The sequence below is a fragment of the Halyomorpha halys genome, unplaced genomic scaffold (assembly GCF_000696795.3).
Source record: "Halyomorpha halys isolate HHAL.00 unplaced genomic scaffold, Hhal_1.1 Scaffold287.1, whole genome shotgun sequence".
NCBI classification, from domain to species: domain Eukaryota; kingdom Metazoa; phylum Arthropoda; class Insecta; order Hemiptera; family Pentatomidae; genus Halyomorpha; species Halyomorpha halys.
This window is the reverse complement of record NW_027111053.1, coordinates 1,125,883-1,148,812: the sequence shown is the minus strand read 5'-3', so window position 1 is coordinate 1,148,812 and position 22,930 is coordinate 1,125,883. Positions and strand designations below refer to the sequence as shown.

Below are 22,930 nucleotides of genomic sequence, written 5' to 3'. Positions count from 1 at the left end.
TGCATTAAATTAATCCTCCTTAGCCTCCTATTCATAAAGTATAAACATTTGTGTTTACATGGATAAAAGTTGTATTGAACGGAATTAATTAGCAAACACTCTAGAATCAAAATAAACAACGAACAAACGAAAAACGACAGGACTTTTTGAATGCCCTGGTATATCAATGCTTACTTCAGATAGTTATTAACAAATATTTAAATAAATAATTTTAAAAAAATTTCCATAACCATTAGGAGTGATTTAAATATTATTAAAAATGTTAACAAAAGAAGGATGTAAAGCTGAGTAAAGCTCTCCCTCATCCCTAACATACCAAATTTGTTTTTAAATGATAGTCATTCACTTATTGCCCCATGAAAGTAACACGTATGATTATGAAAATAAAAAAATAAAAATTGAAAAAAATTGTCTTGTCTTATAAAGAAACTAAACAAAAACAAAGAAATTGAATAAAAAATTACCTCCATTCCCATGATGATGAATCTTAGATGGCGGTGCAGTTGGTTGGAGAGCTCTGAGAGAGGTTGAGCAACGCTAGTCACAACAGACTCTAGTCGCTCGACCATATTTAGCACAGAAGGTTCCTCACATTGAAGGCCTTGCATAGCTTCCACCAAAATGATATTGGTGAAATTTGTGTCAACTTCCTAAAATATAAATGGTTAGAAGTAAAAAATATACACAAAAAAGAAATAATTGAGTTAGATTTTCAAAAATAACCCTAGACTAAATAATAAATATAAGTATGACTACTGATAGCCAATGATAGCTGTAGATCAAACCATAAAGGAACAAATCCTGACTAAAAACTACATTAACAATACGATAAATAAGAAGGTGAAGTTAAACTTTGTTATAAGACCTTTAAGACTAGAGGAGTATTAAACTATAAAAAATTTTAATAATTGAAATGCATCTCCAATTCTTAAGTTAATGGTTATATAAACCTATATATTGAAGATCTCTCTATAAAAAGCTTTTCACTGACATTTTATCAAACTTTTCAGGGAGAAGACCATATTTACACATATATAATAACATTTTAATAGTATAAAGTATGGTATTGGCACATAAGAGCCTTAGTTATACATTAAGGATTGATTTATAGCTATCCTCATTGGTAGCATTGTAGGTCAGACGTTAGCACTCAGAATATAGGACAAGTGTACATCAACCAACCCAACCATATGATGCATTGAGCTAATAACATGAAAGCGAGGATAACAAATGATAAGTTAATTAACTTTTGAAACTTGGAGGAGTTAAAGTAGTTACACATAAAAAATTTAGAAACTCCACTTGCACTTCTGAACAAAACCGACTGAAGTAACGACTACTTAACTCATATTAATAAAATAGAAATATAAAGCTAATAACCTGTAGTGCACTATATTGGGCAAAAGATGCCTGCAGACACTTGATAGCAGTTGAGATATTTGAGTCCAAACCTTCCTGAGAGAGGCTGGGGATGAGTGGCACGAGGTTGAGAGCCGTACTGGCCATGAGGACCATATCCTCAAGGAACCAGTCTCCCTCTCGGGATGTCAGGTTGAGCAGACAATCACCAGCACCTGAAAATAAACAGAGTAAATGTTTGTGTTATAAATGCAATTACTTAAAAATTTAAAATAATCGTGATAATATTCTTTATACTTTTGTTGTGCTAAGTTTATATATATTATTAATATACAATTTCTCCATATTGTAGCCATAACTAAGTATTATTGTCTGTTTCAAGTAATTTCTATTTCAAAAGTTTCACTCTAATAAAAGCAGTAGCAACTTGACTTACTAGTCGCAGCAGACTCCATCATAAGAAATCTCTTGTTAAGAGCACAGAGTGCCGTGAGGATGACCGCTTCGACAGCCTGAGAATCGAGCCTCGTCGTCTCCAGATCATAACCAGGGTGTGGGGGAAGTGCCTTTGCTCTCTCAGAGGCCCGCCTCAGTGCTGCCTCTGCCTCACCATAGTGCCTATGCAAGCCAGCTGAGAACATGGCTGCTTCCCTCATTGTCTCATCTGTTGTCGCTACTGATTGCCTGATTTGTTCAACCAGCTGTTGGCATCTGCAAAATAAGAACAAGTATAATAATATGATACTTGGAGGATTTTTATTAAAACTTCCTTTTAATAATAAAATAAAAGTTATTTATTCATTAATTTCAAACCTAGTGGAGAGTCCCATCCTAGCGACAGTTTTACTCACCCTCTCCCTTTTCATTCTTAGAATTAATTTTTATTTTACCTTTTAAATTAGTAGCAATGATTTTCCAGGGTGTATAGTATTTGAGTTAATTGAAAAACTAATTTTATTTTAGGTTTTAGGTATATTTTTTAAAAATTACTTTCAAGTCTTAATTTTCAAAACCCAGTTTTATTGCACAAACATACAGCACAAGGACAATCACCATATTTTCAGCTTCATAGCCAATGGAATGGAAGTAAAAATCATTGCTTAAACTGGTCTGATTTAGATGTTTTGTATGGTAGGGAATTTTGATCTCTTCCATAATCTTGCAGGAAATGTATAGTTTTCAAGTTATTCAAAAAATTAATTTTTTTTTATGTATTAAAAACTACTTGAGTCTAAATTTTTTGAACCCAGGCCTATTTCAAACCTAAAGCATAATAGGAACCATCATTAATAATTTCAACATTAAAGGCTTTGCTGTTTATGAAATATTATGATCAATAAGTCACTGAATAAGTGGTTACAAACCACCCAGTTTTATTCTATAGATTCCTTTGTATTCAAATTAATTTAACAAATAATAAATATAATCAAGAGAAATATTTCATAAACATCTGTCAGAGTAAACAAGGTAGATAATAGTATTTATATTGAATTGTGTATGCTATGAATAATAAGAATGCAACACAGTCATACTTTTAAAAAATTCAATATATTTTACTTGTTTGGTTCCATGGTTATAGTCCTTTCCTACTTTACAGCTTCTAAACCTGGACTGAAACTTTTTGAAGATGTCAACAATAATCCAGATAATGTGTTAAGTTGTAATGATGCCATAAATATGTATTAAGCCAACATAAAACTTCTGAGCTGGTTCTCTTTTAAGAAAATTATCAACAACATTCGTTTGTGAAAGAAAAAAGAATTGGGGTCAAGTATAAGAGAAAAGCATGATCTGACAAGGTTAAAAAAGTAATTGAAGAAAAGCAAACTCTTTTGGAAAGAATAACTCAAGCACAAAACACCTGAGAACTATATCTGCATGAAACGAAGGAGTAACTCCCAAAATGCTGAACTACATGGGGCCCAAAGGAAAAGAGATTATGCTGCACCCTTTAAGACCTAGTGTGGAAGCAAAAGAAAATAACAAAAGATTGGGAAGTAGCCATTATTGTCCCAATATTTAAGAATGGAGATAAAACAGAGACTGCAACAACCACTGGGGAATATCTCTCTTAAGCATCCCAAGTAAGATATATTCTAAGAAGAAGATAAGACTAAGAATTGAAGGATTTTTTGAAGAGGAACAATACTGCTTTTGTGAAGATAGGAGCACTCGACCTTATTTTTACCATGAGACAGATCCTAAAAGAAGTATTAGAAAGAGAAAAGGATCTGTCTGTGTTTTTTGTTAAAAATTTATTATTGTTTAACCTTACAAAAACCTTTGTTCAAGGTCTGTACAAAAAAACATGAAACGTGGTAAGATTTGCCAACTGTACTTCCCCATTGGAATTACAAGAGGAATCAGGCAGGGCTGTTGTCTTTGTGCACTAGTTCATTTTAGCAGTGGCTTCAGCTATTCGGAGGACTAAGGAGAAAAATCAGAAAATTCCACCAAGATATACCTTATTGTGTTAATAGTTAAGATGATCAGGTATTTTTTTTTAAATGCCACTTGATCACTTTAACGTCTAATCTGATCAATAGCTGCCAACGATCAATATATAAAACAAAACAAAATTTTCAGAACACCAAAAACAGTTGATTTTTATACATTAATATATATAACTATGCTCTATTTAAGGAAAAACTATGAATTGTAATGATTTTCCATTAAACTGATGCATGGAAAATAAAAAATATAAATATTACACATAATTATTATCCTTACTTCGTTGGTGACATATCTTCCAAGAGCTCGTGACACCATTTCTTATAAAGTGAGGAGCGATGTGATGCCAATGAAGAGGCAGGGTACTGCCTACAGATCTCCCAATATTGCCGTAGCATGTCAAGAAGTGCAGATGTCATCTGGGTCTGTTGGCAACAAAGCTCACCAACTTCTCTCTCAGATTGCACACACTAAAAAATAATTTGTAACTAAAAGCCACTGAATTTTAAAAATTATATAAATTAATTAAATTTCAGATTATTTTCTAATGGTTTGTAAAAAAACTCTTAGTTCTAATGACAAACTTCTCACTAAACTTTCTTACTATCAAAACATTGACTTATTCATTATTAAGTAATTTCATTGGTAGTTTTCTAGATGTCATGATAGATCATGAGGAAGTTCGGCTTCCATTATAATCTCTTTATTTGGTAAAATAATTAAATGTTAAAACATTTACATTTCAAGGTTTTAATAACCATCTTTGAGAGTGCGGTAGCCCTGGGGTAAGGTGTGAGCCTCCTCTTAAATTGGGTACCCTTAATTGGGTAAAAATCTGGCAGTCGAGCATGTTTCTGACCAAATCACCTCCTTACACAACCGTTGGTCTAGTAACAGACAGTACTTTCTTACAAAGTACTGAACCCCTGACCCTTCATGTTGTAGCGGTACAGATTTTAATTTTTAAAACCATCTTCAAAAAGGACATTCTTTAAAAGATTTTTATAAAAATAATTATGCAGGAGTATTTTTCTGTACCTCAGACTATGAAACATAATAATTTAAGCACGTGATTATCTGACTAAACAAAAAGAAAATAAAGGATGTCTAGTTCACTATGACCTATAAATAAAAAAGTTAGTAATAAATAGCACTACTGAGATATAGCTGAATAAGACTAAAGATTTAAGTTATATTTTATGTATACATTAAGAAAAAGGGACTATTATTACTTTACAACATATAGCAACAGAGAGATAAGTACAGAAAAGAAATATTAGATTTGAAGCTAAAATTGGTTACAGACCAAAACAGCTTTTGACAAATATCTTGCGGGGAACTATGTAAACTCCTTTGATTGATAAATGTCACCTCAATATAACCTTTGGAATAGACTAATTTTTATTTCCTCCTTACAGTATTGAAATAAATGATTAATTGAAGGTTAACAATAAACTTTTAAGGCAAATGCTAAAAATAGGCAGGCAAGAATTTATTGAAGCTCAGTTATGAAAAAATGATCAAATTAGATATTTTTAAAAAAATATATATTATTCTAAATTATTATCTCATCATATAATATCTTAAAGTAATCTTGAAGTACATAAAAAATAAATTTGAAATTATTAATAAGCATAATAGTGAAGTAATAAATTAAGTTAATTTTCAGCTACCTGTTGAACCATTAGGTTCTGCCCAGCGTTCTGTAGAAACTCCTTAATAAGATCAAACACTTGGCAAACATCTTCCTTAGGCCTCAGTCCCACCTCACGGATCCACTTGGGCATGTCAGGGCTCTTCAAAGCAACCATTACCGCCTGCAAAAATATTTTTATCTTAACTCAGCAACACTTCTATGATTATACCATTGCAAGGTTAATTCTTCTATAGCACAGAACTCTTTCTTCCCTACATTAATATACAAAATTACCTGAAAATTGTTTATCTGATCATCACATTCTTGAATACGTGCTTGCAGAGCAGTAGTAACGGCCTGCTTCGCAGTCAGCACTTGGATATGCTTCGAATATCTAAATCCAAGAGTAAACAGGGTATGATTAGGCTGACCTTCAGTCTCCTGTGAAAAATGTAAAATATTTTAGACCATAAATTCTGAATGAATCTTTCAAAATAATATAATATATTAATTAATAACCCATATGGTGATTATATATAGAAATAGAATAATGTTAAACCTTCAAAATAATGTAAATATTACAGAAAATAAACTGAATTATGTATTGTATTATGAATTGTATTCTACTTTAATACAAGTTGTATATTATTTTTCAATTCATATTTCTCAAATAGTGCATTTATTAGTTATGATACTGTTCTAATCGAGGTATGATATGTTTGAATAAATTATTATCATAAGTTATTAATAAAGAATGAAAGGTATGATATTGTTTTCCTAACTTTTCATGGTAACTTATAACTATGTAATAGATCGTATACATAGAAAATACACATTCTTGAATATCATGTTATATGAATAGAGATGAATATGCCACTGGACACTTTCTTTAGTTATACTTAATTTAAGCTAATAAAAAATGATTAATTGGGACAATCTCAAGATATTCAATCTTAACTATATTAACAATCTACTATAATTTAATTTTTTTATCTGTACAATGATAGGACATGCTGTCCCTTTACGGTTAGTAATTCTAAGACAAAATTATTATAACAAAACGACTTTCTGCAAGGACAAATGTAAGTTTTTTTAAAAGTAATATGTAATGTAAAAAAAAATATGTTTAGCTAGCAAATGCTAGAATAATATTTAATGTATGAAATTGTCAACAATTTGGAAAAAAAAAAATTGAAATTATGATTCAGAATGTAATAATTTTAAATATTGTAGATTTTTACATATTACCAGGAAACCATCAGGTAATTTAATGAGAAAGGTACTTTTATCTATAGAATGGATTAGAGGTCACATAAATGTTTAATTAAAGAAATTTCCAATCAATATATACATTTTAGGATTCTTCAGTTATAAATTTTAAAAAAAATTCAAATTGAAAAAATATTTTTTAAAAAACAATTTACTTTTAGTAATGAAAGCTGGCTATGTCTCTCTTGAAGATTCTGCTGGATATTTTTTAGTTTTACCTTCTCCTTCTGCCATCCTTCTATCATTTTCAGCAATTCTTCTAATTCTTTTAATAATATTTTTCTGAAAAGAAAAATATGAATGACTAATTAGTAATCAAAGTTTATCGAGAAATATTGACACAATAAAAGATATCCTACATTAACCTAAGCAAATGAACAAACTACTGGTTTTCTACAGCCATAAAAATAGAATAATAAAGAAACTTACTTGTTCTCAAGCCACTGTTGTTGCACTTCAACCATCCTGACCTTGAACATGCAACAAGTTACTTCTCTCTCCAAGTCTTTCTTACTCTGCTTCGTCTCTGAGGCCAGCTCTCTACCTCCGCCATAAACTGCACCTGCAAGATCATTTAGGATGAATTATGTACAAAATACAACCATAGATAGAGGTACAGAATAATTCAGTAAGGAGTAAAGTAATGAATTTTTAACAAAATCTAAGATTATTGTGACTAATAAACCAGTTAAATGGACTAAATAAAAATAAAATAACATTATCAAGGTGGCTAAATCATTTCTAAAATAATTATCAAATTAAATTTCTTAACTAGGAAAAATATAAGTACCAAGAAAAATCCTCAATAGGGCATTATAGGAAGTTCTATGAGTTAAAACTGTCAAAACCAAGATTAAAGAGGTTCTGATAAAAATTGCATTCTTGTCAAGAGACAGCTGGTTATTAATAGAACTTTTAAAGAGGAATTCAACATTTGAATGAAGATTATACCAATAGAAACAAAGAAATGGGCAAGACAATAGCAACTTACCAGTATATCCTCCCTCATTGAGCGGCGTCCAATCTATCAATGGGTCATAGACGAAGGCCTCCAACAGGGTGAGCAGGGTCTCCTGTCCTGACTTGAGCACTCTCAGAACATGCTCACAGGTCAGTCTGTACACTCCCTGAAAATAAGAATTAAAAATGACTTAATATTCATAATTAAAACAAATGTCAAGCAAAACTAGAAAAAATGTTCTATTCACCTGATAAATAATAAAAAGAAATTTAATAAATCATGTTCATAAAAAGGTATATATATTGTAATATTAAAACAGATGTGTTTGGAGAGTGGAAAACAAAAAAGAAAAAAAGAGGGGTGCTAGGTTAGTTAAAGTGTTAAGAATACTTTGCAATAAAATAAAATTGTGTTTGTTTCTTGGCTGGGGTAGCACACGACAATATATTTTCAATACAACTATGAAAAACATTTGATAATTCATTGTACATTACATCTAAAAACTTATTACATGTATACAAAAAACGGCATTAACCAACCTACATCATTGTGGAAATCAATTCACCAACTATTAATCTATGATTTTTTAGCGCACAATAGGCCTTATTGGCTGCAGTGCTTTTGTGCAAAAAAAAAAAAAACATAAATATATATATGATATTTTATCCTGAAAATTCTAAATGGTCTTATAAAAAGAAAAAAATGTCTCCAAACAAGACAATATTAAAGGACAAATATTCATTTGTCCATGAATACTATAATAATTTTTCGTCACGAGTCAAAATGAAACATGATTTGCTTAATATAGTTTTTTTTTGTAAAAGATCGAATAAGAATAAAATCTCTGTGAGGGATAAATTTTAAAACATTTCTGCTACTTTAAAAAAGGTATGCATAATCTATTTGGTGCGGTAATAGACTCCAAGATATTGAGCACTGAATGGAAAAACAAGGAAAATTTTAGAATTTTTCTTGCATAGAACAAACATCCCATCATTTGTCCTCAACCGAAATCGCAAATTTAGTTATTTAATGTCAATCCAAACCCAAAGTATAAACAAAAAAAAAGAACCACCCAACCTTTTGAGTTTGTTTCCTCATTTTTTTCCTTTTTCATTTTTTTGGACTTAACTATCTTATTAATACAACTACCTAATTTAGGGAAGGAATGGTAATAAAAAAAGAATAAGATTCCAAAATAATAACTTTATTATTATTAAGAACAAGAAATTCTTACTAGCAAAAGATGGATTTTTTTTTTTTAAGAACTGCTTACTTATTTTATTTAACCAAGAGGAATCTAAAACATATAAATTAAGTTTTAGCTCAATACTTTTTTTTTTCTTTTTATTTATTTGATTTTATTTTTTTATTAACTACAACTATTCGAATTAGTTGGGTTTTTGTAGAGGTAAAACCTTTATTACCAACAATCAAATACCTATTCAACGTTAATAAAAAATAATTCGGCATTACAATATCCCGTGATTTTGAAAAAATAACTAATCCTTATCAGTGGTGTACCAAACCATTTGGGACCCGGGATGAATTTATTAAAAAAATAATAATAATAATAACCAAATGAAAAAAAATTATGTTGAACGTGAAAAGAATAACGTTTTCGTTTGATTAAATATAAATAAATATTTAATTACAGATCCAATCATTCTTTTAAAATGAACCAAAATCTTAACTAGTACGAATTTGAAGACAAGAAGGCGTTGAACCCAGGAGCAATGACAATTGTTTAAACCGGAGGATACTCCAAGTCAAAATAATTAATAGCTAGAAGATACGGAAAAAGATAGAATGACTAATGACAAACATCAAGAGTGCTAATATCGGATCCATGACAGGGCAAACTATCGAGAACGAATTACAATCGATTAGCTACTCGACAGATAAGGGAGCATTACCTTATCAGCCACCGTATAATCCAGGTAGCGATGCAAGTTGAGCAATTACTTCCACACCGCCTCCCTCCCCCCTCCTGGCGATATTTGCATATAACGCTATGATCCATCCGAGTCAGCCGATAACATAGATCAGTATAACTTCCTCGCTATTTTTTTTAATAGTCACTTATTTTCCTTTCATAAAATTACATTTCTTGGAAATAGTCCTTTTCCCTCTGATTTGCTTTCTTATTAGGAATACTATTACGTTTACTTCAAACTTAATGATTTGTTGGGAATAAAATCTGCGGGACGAGTCGTTTTTAAAGTATCAAAATGTTTAGATAATATCTTTTTCGTAAACGAATACAATGGATAGACTTTATACTACACCATTTTTATACTGATCACTAATTATCCTCTAAGTTCGATTTTAATCAGACACGTCATTTTTGCAATGTAGTTATAACAAGGAAAATACGTTTGGACTAGTGCAGTAGAAAATACAATGAATATGGAATTTGATAAAATTGATATGGAGCCATCTTGGTACCAATCCATGCAATCCTTTAAAATTTCATCAAATATAGATTAACAGTGTTTTGCAGCAAATTTGTTTCTAGATATTTAAAATTTAAAAACACACTTTTGGAAGTAAGGAAGCAAAATAATAACAAAAATTAAATTATAATTATATTAAATTATTATACTTGCCCAATAACCACTTTACACTGTCGACAAACTGGTGGCCTATGCGTGGAACAAGTTTAGGAATGGAAAAACTTATCATGTTTAAGCCAGTTTTACGACATTACAAAGTGGTAGTTGAAACAAAACTCATGGATAGCCTTCGGCCACTAATTCTACTTTACTGGCTGACTGGTCTAAAGATTTTAGATCTAATCTAGAGAGATCAAGTTGGCCAAGTTGGCCCTGTTCTGAAATCCCGAAAGCCAAAGCCGCCACAACAATGTCTGGAATGCGATGTCTAAAGCCGAGAAGCTCAATCCAGTAACCACCAACTCAAGTCTAACAGGAGGAGGAATTTCACAAGTAAAATAAAATCCAGATTTTGGTGTGAAAAATTTCTCGGATTAAACTGACCGTTATATTCAGAAACATTTACGATCGACTTCATTAGAGTTAACGATAAAATGAAACAACGCTAAATACTATTATATATAATTCATTCATAGATACAATAAACAATCTAACATCACGACAAAGAATAAAATAGTATAGTAAATTCTAAATGCCTCGTATAAATACGAGTAATATACGACCAAAATAAAATTTGCTTCAATCCATGACTTCAATACAAACCACAGATACAAAAAAAAAGAAGAAAAAAAATATCAAGCCAGCCACCATCAGAAAATAAATATACAAAAAAAATTCTTTGGCCAAGTACAGCGAACAAACTTTTTGATAAATATAGAAAGTTTTCAGTGACAATTATAGAAGAAATAATTAAAATTAATAAAGTGAAAAGGTCCAAGGAAGAAGAATTAAGGAAGATATAAGAAGAAAAGGGAGGAAACTCCCAACAGTAGAAAGAAATGCTTTATTTAACCAGAAATGCTGCCCAAATATATTTTGTCGCTACAATGCACATCATAAACATGATATAAAAACTAACATAAAGCAGGTAATAGAAATAGTTAAATTTTTAAAGAAAGATTTTAGTTTGAGTCTTTTTTTTTTTTTCTAGTAAGGAACATTTATGACGATAATATTAATATTAAGAATAAATACATAATAGTAACGAATATAAGTTAAAAAGTAGTAAAAACTAAATATTTTCAGATAATTTTGTTTTCGTAATCAGCTACCAATAAATAATGCTCATAAAAATTTAACACGATATAAGTCTTGATAGAAATAAACTTACTATTAGGAAGATAAATAGAAGCTCTAAAGTAGAGATTTTGTAAAATATACTAAGATTTTTGAATATATGAAGATGGTCAGGGTTGCGGTCAAAATAGAAGAAATAGTTTTTAACTAATTAATGTCCGAAGTTTCGTCCCCCTTTGCAGGGCTTCATCAGTGCTGTTCAAAGCGATAGGTTGATAAGATAAGATAATTTTTGGTGTTTCACCTTCCTTCTTCCTATGCCACACAAAATGAAACTAACACCACTACCGCTAGCACAATACTCTTCTAGTTTACTAACCACCCATTAAAAAACTTTACCTTTACCTTACCTTACCTGAAGAATTTATCATATTTAAATGTAACCATTCCTAGAATAGAAATAGTCAAAGTACATTATTAGGAATAAATGCTTCATGCCGTTCAACGCAAATCTATTTCGAGATCCAATTACTCTCAACAGGATAAAACGACCTCACTAAAATTGTCCAATATATTTGTCAATGTGATGTCAAAAACCTATAATGTTATAACCCATGAAAGGCCAGGTTCCGTGGTTATACGGTAGTATTATTTCTTGAACAACGGTTGTGTAAGGAAGTGATTTGTTCAAAATCACGCTCAACCGACAGGTTTTTCAGGAGGGAGGACCCGAGAGGGCTCCCGAATCCACAGAGCAGACACACGGCTTATTAGGGAACATAACTTTAGTAAAATCCTTCATAAGAATAGTAGTCAATGAGCTTTGAACCAACCCATGCCACTAAAGATATGATTACAAATATAATAATGATATAATATTCTTTGTTTTTAAAACCAATAATGCATGTGACTACGGGTTAAATATTTGTATAATTTTACGTTCATATAACATCAGAAACGCATCGTTTTAGGTTCTTAACACGCTATATCCTCCTCAAGGAAGAGAAAGTTTCTTTAAGCATCATTAAGGAATTTGAATTTGTTTATTAGTTTTTACCTTTAGAAAACTATTTCGATAAAAAATAGTGCGAAATACCGTCACGTCTCGTCACGCGCTGTCCCTACTGACTTATGGAGTGATAGTGCGTAGTAATAATTCCAAGTGTACACTACAGCTAAAGCTGGATTTCCGAGAGAAAATTTTTATTACATTGTGTTCCGTAAAAGTGAACTGAATAACGTGAAACTCATTTTTTAGCTCCCTAACCGTCCCAGGAACAGTGAAGTTTAAAAAAGTGTACAATAAATAGCGTTACAGAGAATTTACTATAATTTCTGTTCCTTTGCTTTTTTAAAGAGGTACGTATAACAAGCGGTGTCTAAATGATAACATAACTGAAGTTTCATTGTTCGTGCGTGGACTGATTCAGACTGAAATTATTCGTTGCTTATGTTAATAATGCCTGAAGTCTCTTCCAGTTAAGGGGTAGGTACCTTTATAAACCAGTTCATTTAACCAAACTAAATATGTAAGTGAATACTTATTCTTTGCATTCCAGTTAATAACAACAGAAAAGACATATTGATCAAGCAATAGTCCTGATAAATACTCTAAGGTCTCAAATTTTAGTTCCGGTTCATCAGCAGGGATCGTGGGAAACAAAAGTTCGTTGAGGCTCCACAAATACATGCCTTTGGATCAAAATAACTCATATTCTTAAAATATATTAAGAGTAAAATCATCGTGAAGGAAAAAGCTTGGATCAATAGAAGCAAAGAGGAATAAAGACAATGCCAACATGATCCAGTGCAGCCGCTCTAACGAAGTCCATTCACGAACCGGCGCCTCTGAGCCCTCCCCTTCCCCTCCCTTCCCCTGCTCGATTTTCTCAATACTAGTTTATAGGCACCAAGTAAAGAGTCTGTTTGATACAACAAACTAGTATTTATCAGGACCAAGAAAAAATTATCTATAATACAAAGCATTACTTTACTAAAATAAAAACTGTTCCCTAAATGACAGTACCAATAGTCCGAAATTTTCGACGGAAAAAGAAAAAAAAAATTGTTTTTTTAATTGGCCATGTTATTTTTGGTTGAATTGGTATAGATCACTGAAAACTATTAAAGTCCCAATTACACCACCGTAAAGTAGGGGAAATTCCCTCTAAGAAATTTAATTTAGTTCAACAAAATTTAACGTAAATGGGTTTATTAGCGAACTAATAGCAGAAAGTTTTATTTATTTTTTTTATAAATCATACTCGACTTGTGAATATTTTTCTCAACCTCCTGCATTTAATAACTTTTTATTTCTAAAATATTGTAGAGGTTTATTTTGAAAATGGTCTATTTTGTTCCTAATTTGCCAAAAAATATAGAGTGAAATAATTTTTCCAGCATACGTAAATCAATTTTTTCAAAAGGTTATAGTATACCCTTGAAAACAACAAAAAAGTTCATATGGTCAATATAGACCAATTCCTGACAGAAATTTAGGAAATTGAAGTTTCGCGTTTTATTTTAATTTAAGCGTGACACTGCTGACGAGATAAACAAAATTATGTTGCATAATATACTGATAGTTGACCATAAGTACGACAGACTAATATTATGCAATTATCTCTCCTGTGAATAGATAAATAAACATCAATTTTTAGGTATGTTTAAGTAGGAAATAAATTATAGTTCTTTAAAAACAAGAGGACATTCCGCAACCAAGTAATGTCCAGGAGTTAGAGAAGAATTCAAAATTAATTCCCAAGGGTCCCAGAAGATTTCAAAAGCAAATCTTATTTACAAGTATAAACTAGTTTATGAAAAACCGTAATTCTAAACAGCCGCGAACTTCTAGAATGAAATACTCCTAACGACTTTCATCAAAGAAAAAAATGGCGGATACAGTATTTCAGAAAATAATACGAAAAGAGTTTACACGCACGATTAACATAAATCGAGATGTTTTTATACAGTTTCAATTAAAACGAAAATTCCCTGTAACTATTTCAGGTCGTACGAAAAAATTCACTAATTTTCTCAAACAAGTTAAAAAGTTATACATCACAGTAAGATATTTTTAATTTTTTCTAAAGACGCTGGCCAATAATTTGAGATATAAAAATTTTCATATTTTTTCATTCGTTAGCTCAAAAAAATGTTGCATATTCAGAAACAGACTAAACATATTTTCGGCTCAAATTGTTCTGAACATTCTTGGAATATCACCGCGTAATTCATGAAATAAATAATTACCTAATAATGTAATTACCTAATATATAATAATAATAACCTATGAATTGGTTAAGTCTTTAGTTCAAAATATTTCTATATCAGCACAGATGGACATACTAAAAATATTTGATACTATTATTTTCAGGATCTTCAGTTGGACCTGTTTAGAAACATTAATGTTATCAAGTTGAATAATAAAATAAAAATTGGCTGGGCCGTTCGCTCAATAGTTACGTACGTACCCCAAGGCAACCATGGCGCTGTGGCCTTTGAATGAGATTTGATCCGTACCTAATTCTTGCGCCAACAACAGTTCATTTTTTGAGATTTAAAACACCAGGCCCAATTTACATTCCAAAGGAACGTATTTCGGAGTTGATGTCCGTGTCGAGATTTATGAAATCCAATTTTAACCGTATCGATCCACTGACCTACCTCTAACAGAGTTCTCAAAGTGAAAAAATGTTTGAATGACTTTTAATAAAGTTTCTGGAAGAATTAAGAATCAAAATTCTGAGCTGCCCTCCGAAAATGTTTAATTTCGTTCATAATATCAGTAGCTATAAACTTCCCCATGACTACATGAGAAATTTAAAAAAAAAATCTACATGTAAATAGATCCAGTATTTGAAAAGTTTATTGTGGAAAACCATTCCCTTCTATAAATAGAAGAAAATATATACATACTTCATTAAACTTTTAAACAAAACCTGATTCTACAAAAAAAAAAAAATATTTTAGTTCCACAATGTGACCTCACATACAAGGTTGAAATTTTGGTTAATATTGAATTTTCTATAATTATACTCAGCAGACATTCGGCATCTCCTGCCAAGCCATTAGTCATCCTCAGTTTTAGTTTTCAATTCAAAATACCTTCTAAAACTATTATTAGAAAACACTTCATTAAAAATAACTAGACAATGTTCCAAATATAGATTAAATAACGTTCTGACCGGTGAAAGGGAATGCTGATGACGATGTACAAGCAGCTGTTGGGGACACTAACCTGAGAGACTCAACTCAACTGTGGGTTCAGTATCCTGAGTAGATTTCAGGCGTTATAAGTATTCCTAGAGCAATTTACAGAATCGAATTACGAAAAGCTCAATTTTATATTACTTTAATGAAAACTAGGTATAATAACTAGTCAAAATTCATGAGTCTGCAAGTATAGATGGGGGAATAAAAAATGGCGGCTGTTTCAAAACCTTAAAAACACATTATTTTTCATTCGGAGTTCTATATCTTAAAAACTACCAACAACACTATAAAATCTAAGACAACATTATTTAAAGAAGAGCTAAGAACTATGTGATGTACAGATATCTATTAGCACTCAAATTAAAGCTAATTTAATGGACTTTAAAGAGGTTTATGACCTTCACCTTCGTATGAATAGTAGTTTTCATGATATTTGCTAAAATAAATTGATTTATAGTTGTTCGGAGAATAAGTTTGATTTATGAAAAACTTTATTTCAGAAACCATTGGACGTACTGATGTCTGCCAGCGCTCAAATTAAACCTAGTTAAATTTACTATAAAATAGTTAATAATGTTTATCTTTGTAGATAAACATCATAAACTACTTTATAGCTCATTAAACTAGCCTTAATTTGAGTGCTGATAGACATCTGTACGTCAAATGGTTATTGAGATATAAATTTTTCAAAATAAATTCACTAACTACTGATCCTTCAGTACGTCCAATACAACATTTTTATGAAATGTTGCTTTTTAAAAAGCTATATCTCGAAAACAATTTAACGTAAATAACTCTTCTATTAGGGCTCATATTTTAGCAAATTTATACTTCTTTAAATGACGTTCTCTTAGGTTTTTCCTACTTTTTAAGACAGAGCTCCAAATGAAAAATTAGTTTTTTTTATCGTTTCGAAACAGCCGCCATTTATTGTTCCCCCTACATATACCTGGCAGACTCATCAATTTTGACTAATAATTATACATAGTTTTCATTAAATTAATCAAAAATTGGGATAACTGCCTTTTTTCTCCTCTTGGGCTCTTGTACTAAGTCTTGTACCTCTCTAAGACTTGTTGCTTGTGAAGACAAACCTTCGTTTTCTAAATCAATTTAATTTTATTATTGAATTCAAAAACTAAAAAGAGGATCGTAGCTTTAAGGTAAGTAGTATGTAATAATAAAATATTAGACATAAATGAAACTAAATCAACCCTTCTTACACGAACATTACAAACAACTAAAGACAAAATAAATAGCGAATAACAAATACAGATTTGTCCCTGTATGGGTGGGATTTGTTTATTCCATACAGCCAAATAATAAATAACTATATTCTATGAAATCTCTGTAGGGCAGTTTGCTCTATTCCTTTGTTACTGATATTATTCATTAAGCTAAATATATCTGATTTACGCATATACTATACCGTAACTATATCTGTTTATAGATTTCAAATATTTATGAATGCAACATAGTATATTACTTTTAATATACTATCATAAATAATATTTTGCTTTGTATCTAGATGACTGAACAATACATCGAAAAGTTTCATTAAAGCCTATCTTAGCAAGTAATTATTGCAAATTCCATGATTCGTCTTAAGTATAATATATGGAAGGTTTTCGAATGCAAGGAGGAAATGCATTTTTATATAACTGCCGAGTGGAGTTCTCCCGATATGGTTTTAGCCAATTTCCTATCTGAACTGATTAAAAAAAACTTTTTTAAGAAGATCAACATTTTTGTAACGTTACAAATTGATGTCTTACGTGGAATAACTATTTAATTATATTAGTGGAAATAACCTGCTAAATCTCGCCATGTTAAAACTTATCAGTAGATCCTCACTGACTGAAAATTTAAAAAAAATAATACTTGGTTTGAGATTATAGACTTCGCTAACTTACAATATATCTAAAGTTAATAATATCTAAACTTGGCAAGGTGAAACACATCAACATTCATGAAACGTTTTAATGAAAAATAAAATAAAAAATCATTAATGTGAGCAAAAATGAAAATAGAAAATATACAAATTTTCTTCTAGAAGAAAGATAATTTATAAACATAAAAGGTTGATAAAGGACTTGAGAAACATTAAAGTTAAGCAGACCCCGTCGGAAAAGTTTTTAACTTAAAACAAGTCTGAGGAAAGTAATGAAAAAAAGTTGGACCCGAGTGAGCGCACCCACTATCAGATACCAACAGTCTAGTTTTCAGTTCTGACCCAGATCCAGGCTAAAGTAAGGTTATCTAGCAGACTGTTACGGCCAACTTGGAGGACTTTCGGCTTAGGCTAAGTCCCACCTTAATTAGGCGAGGTTAAGTTACCCTCTATTCGCAAAAATCTGGATCCTAACCGAAGGTTAGTTAAGATGACAGAAAAAAGTCTCAACTATTTCGAACTAATTCATAGGAAAAATAAATCTGTATTATCGGCTAAAAGTATTTACAATGAGCAAACAAAATGGCGGCATAGCTATCACGACAGTAGGTAAGTATAACTATGAAAAAGACATTAACTGAGAAAAATGAATGGATGGTCATCATACAATCTCAGAAGAAATAAAGTGGTGAACTAATGCTCATAATAACAATAATTGATCTAAACTCAATAATTTAACTAAATAAGAAATATAGTATCCACTATAATGCGTTAATTGTTGATTGTTGATACTGGCGAGATGATCAGGACTGCGGTCAATGAAGAACTCAATTAACTAAAACTTATTTTATTAATACCAAAGTTGACTTGTGTATGGTCACTTGATAAAGGCCTAAAATTCTGATCGAAACGTTGGTGTCAATGCAATAAGTTTAATATATAGTTATCCTTTAAAATTACAGAGAGAAAAAATAGATGAACAGATTAAAAGGGGAGAATCAGCAAAATACCACAGAATACATAATAAAATATATTACAATAGAGGTAGTCCAGTAAAAATAATTTAAAACTTATGTGTGTCTAGAAGTAAGGGTATTTTAATTTTTGCCAACGATTCTAATGCAAATATGTTTGACAAAATCGTAAAAAGTTCACGACTCCCTGAATATCAGTTTAACCCAAATACAGCAGATTCTTCAGATAGCCGCAGTATATTTTTAGGTTTGTTGCCAATAACTCCCAAAGCACTTAAAATATCTGAAATATCATAACAAACCACCACTTAATAGTGAAATAAACGATCTTCAAATTGAGCCTTAATAGAATTTACGTTCAATATTTTTCAAGATATAGTTATTTAACTCTAATATTTTTGCATTAGAACTAGAAATCAACAGTACCTTAAGAAATTGGATACAAAAATCAGTTGAGTAACTCGAACAAACTGCCCCCATAAACTGAGAGGGTTAAATGACAACCCAAAACACCTTTATTATGACTTAGCCGTAGTCGGGTAAAAACACCAGGAGCTTTTCTTTACATTAAAATGCCTTATATTGCCTCAAAAAAGTAATTATGATAGTCTTATCTTCTATCAAAATGATTTTGAAAAGCACAAAGGAAGGTAAAGATCTCGGACACGAACATGGAAACTTAAAATTGGTACAAAAGGGAGTTCTACTTGACACCTACAGAATTGTATGGATATTTTTAAATAGGTAAGATAGACGACATAAATAGCACAAATTTGAGGAAAACAATAAAAATGGAATATGTCATAGTTCTTTAAGCCAATAATAATGTAGACTTTTTTTCTAGTTCGTGTCTCAATATGAAAGAGCCAAGGCATTTTGAAGGAAGATTAGCCATCGTCTAAAACATTTTCTCCATTGAATTATATAAAAAATATTTACTTTAGTTTTAATAAATTCAAAATAAATTTAGTGAGGTGTAGATGGTTGACCGCAGATTAATAATTGGAGAAGATGGTGGGAGAGTGCGGTGAGCAAAAAGAAGATAAATAAACCAAAAATTATTTATTCGTGCCGACGTTTCGACCTGAATTTCAAAGTTATGTTTAAAGACGAGTTTAAAATTGAAAAGAAATACACAATATATTATTGTATTATTCAATTCACTACTTTGTATAGTTCCAAATTTGTTTTTGTGTTTCTCTAAATGATAGTTGTTATCTCTTTATATTCTATAGCCCTTTTGAAGGTCTGAAACTCATGCATGAATAAATATTTTTTTTGTTGATTAACAAAGAGAATATTTAATTTTATTTTCTATAGTTATTTCAACTAAGCAAACCACTCATTAAATTATTATAAATAGGAAACTAAAATAGTAAAATGTAGGGCGAAAAGAAGGAAAGAAAAATACGACCTAATTTTACAAGGCTATAAACCTGAAGTGTTGTAAAGGCGATGAATAATAGCAAATATATAGCAATTATTTTCGTTTCTTTCACTATTCCACGTGAAAGAGCTAAGTTATTAGGGGTAATGGTTTGTTCTTGAAAAGTAGACCGTAAATAGAAATTATAATTTAATTACAAAAGTGTCTTTATAAATATAATTAAGCAAGCATTTTAAAGCGGATTTCGAAAGCAAACATCTCTGAACAAAGCAGTAATTTAATTAGCCGTCCAGTAGGGAATATCCTCTTTGTCGCAAAAGGAGGTACAAGGTCCGCTACTGAACTAAATTAAATTGGATTGTATAAAAACATTCATAGTAAATAATAAATTTTATAGTAAAATGACTGACTAGGACTGGAACTCAAATCCTGTAATTGCAAATCACAAGTCAAATCTTAAAATAAAAGTAGAAACTGGGAGTGATGTGAATTTGAATAATGCCAGAACTATTAATATTAATAAGTTAATAATTAATAATAATAAGTACAAGAGCCCAAGAGGAAATAAGCGGAAGTCAAAATGGTGGCTGTTAAAATGTTATGATAAAAGACAAGGTATAAGTATATGACGTAGGGGTAATATTTTTTATGATTTGCTCAAATAAATTTATTAATAGTAGTTCGAACAAAATTTCATGTGCAAAAGTTATGTTCAGATGCGAATATCATAAAAACTACCCTTCCGAAAGTACGTGACCTAAACTACTTTATAGTAAGCTAATTGTCTTTATTCTGAGTGCTGGCAGACAAATGTAACTCTTATTAATGGTTCCGGACCTATATTTTTTTTCAAAAATCAAATATTTTATCCGAACCAGTAGAAATTGTGAATTTATTTTGTCAAATATCATAACAAGTACTACTCCTACGAAGATAAACGTTATAAACTACTTTATAGTAAATTTAACTAACTTTAATTTTAGCGCTGGCAGAGATATGGAAGTCTTATGATTCCTGAAATATATATTTCTCAAAATAAATTCGCTAACTTCTGATTTGCCAGTGCATTTGTTTTTTATGAAATGTTGCTTTTTAAAAAGCTATATCTCGGGAGCTATTCAACGTAGTTCTATTAGAGCTCATATTTTCTCAAATTTGCTCCACTTTGAATGATGGTCTCTTAGGTTTTTCAGTGTTGTTGATAGTTCTGAAGATATAGAGCTCCGAATGAAAAATTAATTTGTTTTAACGTTTTGAATCAGCCGCCATTTTTCATTCCCCCTACCCTGATACTTGGCAGAATCATCAATTTTGACTAGTAATTAAACATAGTTTTCATTAAAGTAATCAAAAATTGGGGTGAAATAACTTCCTTTTTTCTCCCCGGCTCTTGTATTAAAAGGATCGCATGGCTATTTTCTTGTTTTTATTGTGTTCTGTTCTGGGTTTATTGTAAATTAAAATTTTATGGTTGGGCAATAATTCTTCAGTAAACCAACACTAAAAATACGGGTTATTTTGTTTTACTGTTGTTATTTTTTTAATAAAAAAGATAAAGTTAGAAGCAATATTTTTTTTATTTTGTCCATAGTATTTACTGATGTTGTCCAAGCCGGACGACATTATCCATTTATTGCATAGTAGATAAAATCAAAACCCAACTTGGTTAGTTATAATAAAAATCTTAAAGTTATCCTTTTAACATTCAGTTTGGCTGACATTCTGCTCATCTATAATCCTGATAGACCAAATACAGTCCAGTATCCATCATTTCTGATACATTATTATACAAACCGACAATCATTTATTTGTCTCATATCCCTTGTTTTATTATGAAATTAAGTCTCACGGAAATGGACTGCTGATGGCCCATTAAGATCAGTACGTCAGCACTCGAGCAGCCAGGAACTCCGTCATTGGCTAGTGGAAGCTGCCTGAAGGACACATACGCGTGTTGGATAATTGGATCTTATTCGAAGCTAAGAATAAAATCCGCATTACAGAGGTAACCTGGGGCCAGTAATCCAGAGTACCTCACAGGATCCAGTTTTGTGCCTCATTAAAACCACTTGTAACAATGGGATACTTCATTAGAACAATCAGTTCAGAAGAAGTATGAAAAAGAACAACGATATTTTCTGATGGCTAGGAGCCATAAATTGGGCAGCTACATCCAACCAAGGACAGTTATCTTTTCCATTTCGATTCTCAGCCTTTCAATTTTGTTCTTTGTATTCCCTTGCCATGAGCAAACGCAAACAGCTACTGAACCAGGATTCGCAATTAATTGGTGAAATTGGTATACTTACGGTCGTGTTTAGCCACTTTTTGTAATGTTGCTCAATTTAAATATTTTTTAAACCTAAATCAAAGAAGATGGCCACGAGACCAGCTAATGTAAAATTACATTTGAGTGCTACCAATGGGTAGTTTCTCTACACCCCTGTAACACTCCAATTTAACTTAGATGAGATTTACTAAATGTATTATAATGTACAGTTGTAAATAGCAATAAATAAATATTTTAAAAAATCTCATCTTCTCGTCATAAAAGTAAAGTTTAGAAGAGCCGTGAAAGATTGCCTTTTCGGTGTTATGGTCTACCGTACATTATGAATCCTTAAAATCTAAAAAAGACCCATTTAGTACGTATGCACTAGTTCACAGGAATATGCAGAAGTTTAAGTGTTGATTAAATTACGATTTGGAATTGAATAAATGGTAATAAGAGAATGTAAATTATAGTGAACTGTTATATTTCTGTAATTGTCATACTTTTGCGAAAGAAACAAGAATTTTGAAACGAAAGTATCATTGAGAGGCGATATATATGCTTCAAATGTTCATTGTTTTCGAAAGTATTTTTTAAGATTAAATTAATCCCATCAAATCACCTTTACCCTTCGTCGTAAACCTACTGACTGCCCCACAGTTTTATTTAATGATGTTACTCTTACCCCTGTCGAACAGATTCGCTACCTAGGACTACATTTGGACAAACGATTAACCCGGAATCCTAACACAATAATGAAAAGACAGGAAACTGCACGTCGATTTCGACTATTACAGCACTTACTAGACAAACGGTCTAAACT

At 31.0% G+C, this 22,930-nt stretch overlaps 1 protein-coding gene across 3 annotated transcripts in view; it reads right to left on the bottom strand.

Moving 5' to 3' along the window:
* Positions 1-22,930, bottom strand: part of nonC (serine/threonine-protein kinase Smg1) — a 141,216-nt gene that overhangs the window by 10,954 nt on the left and 107,332 nt on the right. For all 3 annotated transcript variants that reach the window (XM_014420723.2, XM_014420721.2, XM_014420722.2), the window contains 9 exons: positions 7,707-7,842; positions 7,145-7,277; positions 6,871-6,997; positions 5,741-5,887; positions 5,484-5,627; positions 4,090-4,280; positions 1,796-2,070; positions 1,381-1,574; positions 465-650 (listed from right to left, as the gene is read on the bottom strand). In XM_014420723.2, coding sequence (XP_014276209.1) covers positions 465-650; positions 1,381-1,574; positions 1,796-2,070; positions 4,090-4,280; positions 5,484-5,627; positions 5,741-5,887; positions 6,871-6,997; positions 7,145-7,277; positions 7,707-7,842 — 1,533 coding nt within the window. The remainder of the gene's footprint in view (positions 1-464; positions 651-1,380; positions 1,575-1,795; positions 2,071-4,089; positions 4,281-5,483; positions 5,628-5,740; positions 5,888-6,870; positions 6,998-7,144; positions 7,278-7,706; positions 7,843-22,930) is intronic.